Genomic DNA, 9,853 nt, shown 5'->3' with positions numbered 1-9,853 from the left:
TCACCGGTGGTAGAGATGGGCAAAATTTTTCAGTCAAATAGTAAATTCGCTGAACAATGCAGTTTCAGGGCAACCAAAACTACTTGTGAATTGGAGTGGAATTTGGCTAATAGTGTTGGCTGAATAAAAAATGGGGGAAAAAATACAGTCAAAAGTTTGTTTTTCATTTTTCGAAACAAAATGTTTTGACTTTTCATTTTGTTAATTGTTTAAAATAATGTAAGGGGTAAAGAACACCTGAAAACATAATAAAATGAAACAAAAAAAAATTAGTTTCAGGTGGAACCAAAAGTTTTGTTTGACCCAAAGGGAATTGGTTTTTAGTTTTTCATTTTGGTGAGAGGAAAAAAAAATCAGTTTCAGTTTGAAAGTAGCTGATTTTTTTATTTTATTCTTTTTTGTTTCAGCCACTGAACTGAAAAATCAATTATTCACTCAGCTCTATTAGTGAGAAGAGTTTGGTAATGCTAAATGAGAAGATAGATGGATTTCTGTATCTGACAGACAATGTCTGACTTGGGGCCTAACTGTGCATGCCTTACTCATGTTGGTACCTCCTTCAAGTCAATGAGACCAACCATGGTGTGTAGGGCATAGGGAAATCTTCAAGTACCATAGAGACAGCACAGGGAGCATGATGGGGGTCATGGCTGGAATGCCCAGACACACTATTGGAATGCCAACAACAACACGCCTCTTGGAGTCCATTGCAGCCAACAGAACTTACAGCAGCCATGGGGCTGCTTTATGTTATACGGGGGGGGGGAACCGTCCTCCAGCAGCCCTATGGATCAAGGATTCCAAAACTCAGCTTTGCTGGGCAGAGTTATGGTGCAGCTCTGTGACTCAGTTTTCTAACACTCTCCTAGTTCCTTCTGACCGCCTTTGACTGGATGTGTAACTGACACTATCCCTTTACATCAGTTGCCCCTGTGACTCCTATGGAAGTTGCATCTACTTTCAATAGGTATGAATGCAGAATAAATGAGATGTATAGTAATGACTCATAATAGAACACTACTGGTGTCCACACAGAACAAAACAAGTTTTCCCTTCTTGTTCTTTCTTGTTTTTTGACATGGGGAAAAGGGAAACATTCAATACAGCAAATAATAGTGGTCATACCTGTTGTGTTTAAGGTTAGAGGAAAAATAAATTAAACATCAGAGGATAACTTTTTGAGATCTTATCACCACCAGGTCAGAAATGAAGTGGCCTTTTAATGGATTGGCAAAGAACTAGTGATCGAATATGCCCTTCAAAGGTAGGGCTGTTTTTCTTGGTTAACATTCAGCTCTATTACAGAGTCATTATGCATGTGCCTTCCTGGTGGACAGACCCTCTGTTGAAACACAACTGTATGACAGCATGAGCAAGGGTGGTATCATGGATTGGTGGGCTGCTAAGAGCAGAACCCAGTGGCTAATTTTCTTGTGGTTTTTCTCTTGAGGCTACTGGCATGAAGGTTCCTACTTTTAATTAAAACTCAATAATGACGACTGCCAGAAACAATCAGAATACCCACTTTTTTTCCTCATCAGATTCTAGTAAAAACAAAAACATAGTACATTTGTTTTCATTCAGTTGTTGAATATGAGGCGTATGTATGGTGGTATCTATGTATTCATTTATTTAGCATTAGTTTTAATAGTGTGAATCACGATGACCAATAAACACTGGGCCTAATTTGCCACTCTGTTATACTAGTTACACTGGCATGATTCCACTGAAACTGGTGTGACAGAACAGGGAATCAGGGCCACTATTGTGGCATATTTTTCCATACAGATGGGAGCAGTTTCCACCCTATGCAACCAGTGTCAAGCCAGAGCTCCCCCTTCCCCATGTAAAGCTGACAATGATGGGTAAAGAAGATGATGTCAGCTGCAGGAGCAAATAAATACATTTAAATATCTCTTGTTAGTCCATAACTTCTTTTATAAGGCTTTCATCACTAAATACCAGTTTAAACTGAAACATGAAATCCTGGCGTGTAATATTCCCTTCCCCAGGAATTCTGTTTGCAATTTACCACTTGAAGTAACACCCCAAAAATACCGACAATTTTCCAAATAAACTCTAGAGACTACATTACAATGAATATTCAACAACAAATGGGTTTCCCAACCGTCCACTTTAATAATTACCTCAAATACTTATCTTTTTACATCAAATAAAATTCCAGAGCAAAAAAAAATATGAGGTAATGTACAATTCAAGAAAATATCCAAAGCTTTTACAGTATTGGTTTCCTATTTACTGATTTACAATTATTTACAATATGACCTCATATACATATACACATATATATCTTCAAACTGAATTACCTAATGAGGATTTCATGGTTTATTTACATAGTGATTTGAAGACATGTTGTGCCTTTAATTATGTTGCTGGAAATTAAGGGTACTGTCTCATTTTCACCCTCGCTAGAGTGAAATTCACCGCAGTGCAGAGTGGCTATCCATGCTACTTAAAGTGGGATTTAAGTGGTGAACTGTGCACTGGAGTGAACTTCACCTTAAAGCAAAATTCTGCCAATGTAAAATCCCATTCTCAGGTGTAACTGAGGGAATAATCTGGCCCCTCAAGTATTGGTGGGTTCCTAATACAATTGGTATACTAAAATTCTGTACTCAGGTCTCTCAACTGTGAGTGAAATGCCCATTCACGTAAATGGGAGCTGAGAATGCAGATCAAGGGCAGTATATGGCCCTCATTTTGTAAACTTGTCTACTTTCCCAACACAAGTCCAAAGCTTTACCATCCAATCTCCACTGCAGAGCAAGAAAAAGGTACAAGTCAGGAAGGCTGATAATAGCCTATCATAATACCACAAACCTCCACATTGAAAATGTAGGCATGAAGATATTCAGCTGTCCTCCTAACAGTGTGGATCTCTGGATTTCTGTGTTTTTGAGGTTAGCTCTGCATAAGGTGCTGAGTTTGGAGAAAAAAAATTGACATTTATAATAAAACATCTGAGATTTTTTTCTACAATATGCTACGATCTAAGGACCTAATCTAAAACCAGTTGGGATAATGGGAGTCTTTCCCCTGGCTTTAATGGGCTTTGGTTAAGGCCTTGAAACAGGTTCACTGGAGACAATTTAACAAGAGTAACCTCTTGACTTTGGAAAGGAATAATTTACTCTTGTGAGCTAACTTGCATTTCAGATGTGTAATCAGTATGAAACTGTTTCCTCTATGAGTTTTTATATATTTTATATCTAAATGCAAAAATCCAGCATTTGGGAGGACATTCTGTAGACATCTGTATCATTCCTTGGAAGAGAAATTAGAATACTTTGTGGCTAATTGATTGTACTTTCTTCCTCCGTGACCAAATCCAATATTCTTCACATTACATAACTGTTACAAAAGACAATATTGGAGAGAACACAACAGGATGCAAATTGCTCATACAAAATATAAGAGGGTTGATGTATTTTATGAAAATGGCAGCCTCTCGGTAAAGAGAAAAGCATATCAGATGCTGGCTTAGTCCTATATAAACATGTTGCACATTCTCCCATGTTCCTGGGAGCCATCTTTTGCTGACAGCCTACCCGCACCATGCCTTGACAACCATCCCTGCTTTGTGTAATATCCATCGTGAAAGATATACGCTGTAATTTCTTCAATAATAAGTGCCCCAAAGCCACCCGCACCTGACAATCTTCCTGCTGCGTATGACATGCTCATTGGCCAAACCCCCTCCATAAAATGTTACATGGGTTACCTTTGTCTACCTTGAAGCCAAAGATGCTGTACTCATTTCAGGGCCCAGAAAAAATGATATCCGCGCTGCCTTTAAGATGAACCACTGCAGCCTTAAAACCAGCATGTGGTACACCTTTGCCGAGACATACAGTAATAGGAACACTGGAACAAATACAGACAAGTGCCACAAAATACTATGCTCAATACTGGGAAATGTTGCAATTACATTGACCTCTTGTGCAGTATGCATTTTGTGAATGCAACAATCATGATTGGGATACAAAAATGTGTGTGTGTATCTACATATATAAATTCTTGTTCATAATTGTGTTGATTGAGGCATATGAATGCTGAAGTTTACAGATTATATTTTTCACTTCATGCTAATCACAGTTATTCTTCTGGTTTTATGTCAATGGAGAAATTGACAGGAAACCTGTCCATTCTCGCACCGGACAGCCACAATGAGCCATGTTGTACCCAAAGAAAATGTAACTAGAAACCCAACTATTGGTTGTGTGTTAGTTAATGCTTACTGCATTTGGCAGTGAGGCAAATAGGGATATCCTACCCACATGTACATATTCATGTACCCTGCCCGTAAAAATCAAAGGGGGGGAAGGATGAAATTACTGTTACTTTTATAAGATACCTGGCTTGAATCTGGCCCCAAGTGTTCTATTATTCTCTTGATTCACATGCATATGCTAACTCCTATTAATGCCAGTTAGAGTTATGGGTGTGTATGGAGGGGAAAATAGACCAAATAACGTAAAACTAGAAAAACAGCTTTCTAATTTCCATAAAAATATGATCCTCATTACAAGTATAAGGTGGAAAGACATTTTATAGTCCTTCAGCAGAAATAGGGGAAAGAAGATGCTAACAATTTTGATGCATGATTTTCCTGATAAATAGTAATGTTGCATCTTGGTTTCCGCATTCAAAAATGCATTTTCCTAATACTTGCTCGGCAACCCACAGGCCGTTCTCAGGCTATAGCAACAAATAATCTCTTTGAAGGTCTTCCGCATTTCCTGGCTACGAAAGGCGTAGATCAAGGGATCAATCACTGAGTTACACATGATAAGGATGAGGTACATGTTGAAGTGAGACATAAAGCAAACACAGTAGAGGTTCTGAGGGCAAGAAATCATCAGGATGAGGTGGAGAAAAAATGGAGCCCAACAAACAATAAAGATGCCTAGTAGCATGGTCAGAGTGATGGCCCCCTTCATGCTGGTCCTTTGATGGACAGAATTGTATCCAGGCAAAGCAGCTATTCTCTTGACATGAGTACGAGCCAGGAGGAACATATGTATGTACAGAGAGACCATGAGGAATAACATGGTGAAAAACATTGTGATGAGACAAATGATAACGTAAGTTGATTCATAATAAAGAATGAAGATAATGCCACAGCCAGTGCAAAATGTCCATATGCATGCAATGATGAGCCCTGATCTTTTCACTGTCATGATGTTGTGATAACGCAGGGCGTAGAAAATTGTGACATACCTGTCTACTGCTATAGCCAGCAAACTGCACATGGAAGCCACCACAGATATGCAGATCATTGAATCAAAAACATTATCTATATGTTGTACAAAAGCATCTTCAATAATTAGATGCTTATTGTTTATTAAATATATCGTTATGGTCTCCCAAGCGTTAGAAACACTGACCAGCATGTCAGCTACTGCTAAACTGCACACAAAGAAATACATAGGTGAGTGCAAGTTCTTGTTCTTAACTATTGCACAGATGACCAAGATATTTTCAAGGAGGCTTATAATGCCCAGGATTAGAAACACCTCCACTGCTATGACCACTTGCTCACATGGTGACGACTTGTTCTTGACAGTAGGCACCGTAAAGTTGCTGCCAAAAGTACTCAAGTTAAGTTCTTGAATGTGTAGCTGATAGGATGAGTTCATCTCTGGAGGCAAATATGCTCTCTTCTTTCCAAAGGACTTGTAAAGCAGGGTGGTAAATGCATTTTCCAGAAAGGCAAGAATCCCTGCCAAAAAAAATATAACAACAAGACAAAAACAGGAAAGAATTGACAAAGCAAATATCAAATGGAATAAAATATTTCTATTTAACTCAGTATATCCAGCCCACGACTGCTCCATATTCTATATTTATTCTAAGTTAACCTTTTATAGATTCACAGAGCTTTTCCAACTATTCTTCCGGAGGGAAATTCAAATCACAAACTAATAGACAGATTTATTCCCCTTCTTTTTTCTTTCTCCTCAGACTTCTGCTCGTTCTCCAGTGTTGATTGTCTTTCCCTGAAGCTAGCACATTTTATCTGGAAATTCTGGTGAACACTGAACATTTTCAGCTAAATTCCTACAGAACAACAAATAGTATCTGACATGTGTCTCAATCCTGGCAGCCTTAAAACCCATATGAATGCACTATTCATAACTGAGATCAGACTGTATCCTCTCATCTGATCATACTTAGATAAAATTTGAATTCCTGAAAGAATTAATGACTGAGCCTTTTAAGCAAAAGATTTAAATATTTTTCCTGACCTTTGTACTTCTTAAATTTGCATAACTTGTGATATAAACAGCTTATCTGCTCCAGACTAACATGCTCAGCTTAATAATACTGTTTTAAACCATTAAAAAAGACAAATCTATATATTTCAGGTTTCACATTGTTTTATTCTCTTGTAATTAAGATTTAAATATTTTAACTTGCCCACTAAAATCACAGGGAATTTCTCTCAGGAAAGCCACAGGTATTCTATTCAAATTATGGGTATTTTAATCAAGGCTTTTTTTCCTACTAATGAGAATATTTTGAGAAGAATGTCATAAGCAATAAAATTCCTAATAAGCAGAACATATTTAGCTTGCTGTCAGTCAGTGCAAATAAAATTCAAAGGTTTTTAAGATAAACTACTCTCCATTTTAAAAGGTAACATTTCCTATACAATTAAGAAGCAGTTGTACTTATTTACCAGGACTGTTCCTTCAGATCCTATTTCTCCTCATATCCTGTATTCTTTCCCTCTAGCTGTCACAAGTTTCAGCTCTCCTGCCTGTCCATCCTCAAGGGCTAAATGAAAAAAGAATGTTCAAATTCATAGAGCCAAGGCTGCCCAGGTATAAACTACTTACCCTGCAACTGTCCTTATATAGTCTCAGAGAGTTAATGACTTCAGTGCTCAATATCTGACTCCTCCTCTACCCCCTTCTTTGCCTCCAACTTCTCTTCCCAAACATTTCATTACTGAAGGCTTGGGTTTTTACCACCACCTAGTGGCTCACGCTTGTAGAGCACTTCAACTTTTATTTTTTTATTGGCAGCTGTTTGTGATCCAGAATTCACTCCCAAACTTTTTATATATATATAATGGTAAATAACTGGCATGTTTGCTTGGCTTGTTTTCTTACACTTATGCACTTGTTCTATTTTTCTTTCCCTATTATTTTTAGTATTGATTGAAAACAAGTCTCCACTGAATTCATCGATCTAAAATTGGTGAGAGCACAATAACAGAACTTTGTGGTAGCTTTTATTTATTTATTTATTTTTATTAACACCTACCATTTGCCTTATATGCACTGTCAGTGGCACTTGATCTTCAACAGACAAAGAGCAACACTGTCTTTAAACAGAACTGCAAAAAGACATAAAAGAAGAACACACTAAGCCTTCCTTTACTAGTAGGATCCCCTCCAAGCTGGGGGATCAAATGGACGAGTGCCAGATGGGCACTAGCAGAAACTAGCCCACAAGGGCAGGACAGGATGACCTAGGCTAGGCAGGAACTCTGTCCTGTGCGTGAAACGAAGACTGGTGGGTCAGGTTTGTGACTAAGGGTATGTTGACACTGCATAGAAAAACCAAGTCTCAGAGCATGGATCAGTTGACTTAGGCTCACAGGGCTCAGGCTGCAGGTCTAAATTTAGCAGGTCCCAGAAGTCAACACATTTCATTTCAACCTTTCTATGGCTTCCCAAGCTGCCCAGAGCCCTGACAACCCATCGCTTGAGGCATCTGGGAGAGGGAGCTCCCAGGGCTTCTGGGCTGCTGAGGAGCTGGGAGCCTTAGGAGCCGACCTGCCAGACTACTCTGAAGCTGGGGACCTTGAAAGACCTGGGAGCCTAGTCTTCTAAAGAGCCATAAACCAGGGCTCGCAGGCTTCCAGGCTCCCCATTCCAGTCAGGCTGCTGAGAAGCCAGGCAGGTGAGCTAAAAGGAAACAAGGCTGCCAAAGAGCCATAAACCAGGGCTCGCAGGCTTCCAGGCTCCCCATTCCAGTCAGGCTGCTGAGAAGCCAGGCAGGTGAGCTAAAAGGAAACAAGGCTGCCAAAGAGCCATAAACCAGGGCTCGCAGGCTTCCAGGCTCCCCATTCCAGTCAGGCTGCTGAGAAGCCAGGCAGGTGAGCTAAAAGGAAACAAGGCAGGTTTTGAAATCAGCCTGGCAGGCAGGGATACACTGGAAACCTGCCTGGCTTATTCCTGAATTTTGTCAGAATTGGCATGGTCACCCAGGACATTTTGATTTCAACAAACCAGCATTAGTGAAGATGAAAAACGTTCCACTAGAAAATGTCTAGTCTGTGCTAGACAAGGTTTGCCATTGTAGCCATACAGGGACAGCTATACTGGCAAACCCTTCTAGTGGGATACAGCTTATACTGGCAAAAGAGTGATTCTATCAGTAGAGTTCACCAGTTCCCTGACCGAACTAAGCTATACCAGCAAAAGCTTTTGCTGGTATAACCATGTCTACACTAGGGCTTTTACTAGTGTATAAAAATGTTATTAAAAAAGTCACACCCCTATCCAACATTAAAATACTGACCTGTAGATCTACCTGTAGCATGCAGGAGAACTGACTCCCCCTCTCTACAGCTAAGTGCTGCTCCCACTAGCAAATCCACATAGGGCAGGGGCTTGTCCCTTAGATTCCTTCAAGACACAAAAATGCGTGTGAGGTATTTATTATACAATAATAGTTAATACTACTAATGAACTTAATCAGAACAGCAAAATAAGCAGCATTTACATCCGCATAATCTCCCAGTCATTTTCTAATAGAACGAGAACTCGTAAGTACTCCAAGTAAAACATTTCCTGCATTGTATCCATCTGAGTGAGACGGCAAACTTATCTGGGCAGGTACCTTAGCGCCTCTGCCACTCTAAAGTGCCATGTACACTTTCGGTCCTGTATAAACAACCAACAAGAAATAGCAATAATGGTAAACACCCTATTCTAGAAGAAAAATGTTTCCTGGAAACTGGACCTGAACCAAGACTCCAGATTTAAACACCCTTAAACTTTGGAGGATGTTTGAAATCTAATCCTGCTAATAGGCCTGAATTTTGCAAAAGTCTGTTTTTCTACTGGGCAGCAGATCTGATGACTCTTGAACTGGTGTTTGAAATCTAGAACTGGACTGGGGGAAATAAGAATTGACCAGCTTCTCGCATCCATGTAACCCCTCCCCAGAATCAGATCCCCTGCCTGGGTGTTGCACCTCATAATCTTCTCTCTGGAAACGTGTAGAAGGGAAGAAGCAGGCAGAACCAGGGCTCCCTTTTCTCCTCCCTCATGCACGAGCCAGCAGAGCTGTATGGCTGCATATGGAAAGGTATGCTGCACAAAAAGGTGTGTCCCAAATTTCAGACACACACCCCAGAACATCTATGGGGCCCTGGGAAGCATGGTGCCTTTGAGGTACAGTTGCTTTCCATAGAGCAGTGTCATTTCTGCACCACTCTCTACATCTGGTTGTGTCTACATGGCACAATTTATAGTGTTAGGCCCAACTTCTGCCCTGGATTAGATGGCAAGAAAGCATGAAAAAATTGTCTAAGAAGAGAATCTAGCCCTTACAACTGCTCCACTCACTCTATGATAAAAGAAAGACAAATCATTCTGATGAAGTGAGCTGTAGCTCACGAAAGCTCATGCTCAAATAAACTGGTTAGTCTCTAAGGTGCCACAAGTACTCCTTTTCTTTTTGCGAATACAGACTAACACGGCTGTTACTCTGAAATCTCTCTCAACAGTTTCAGAGTAGCAGCCATGTTAGTCTATATACTCAAAAAGAAAAGGAGTATTTGTGGCACCTTAGAGACTAACAAATTTATTTG

The 9,853-nt window shown here is 39.8% G+C and overlaps 1 protein-coding gene across 1 annotated transcript; it reads right to left on the bottom strand.

Moving 5' to 3' along the window:
- Positions 1–4,682: 4,682 nt before the first annotated feature.
- Positions 4,683–5,660, bottom strand: MC5R (melanocortin 5 receptor). Its single transcript, XM_077809071.1, has one exon. It carries the CDS (start codon positions 5,658–5,660, stop codon positions 4,683–4,685), a length of 978 nt encoding a protein of 325 aa, XP_077665197.1.
- Positions 5,661–9,853: the final 4,193 nt, after the last annotated feature.

Source organism: Eretmochelys imbricata, chromosome 2 (genome assembly GCF_965152235.1).
Source record: "Eretmochelys imbricata isolate rEreImb1 chromosome 2, rEreImb1.hap1, whole genome shotgun sequence".
Taxonomy (NCBI): Eukaryota; Metazoa; Chordata; order Testudines; family Cheloniidae; genus Eretmochelys; species Eretmochelys imbricata.
The sequence above is the reverse complement of the archived record's forward strand: the minus strand, read 5'-3'. Positions and strand labels throughout refer to the sequence as shown.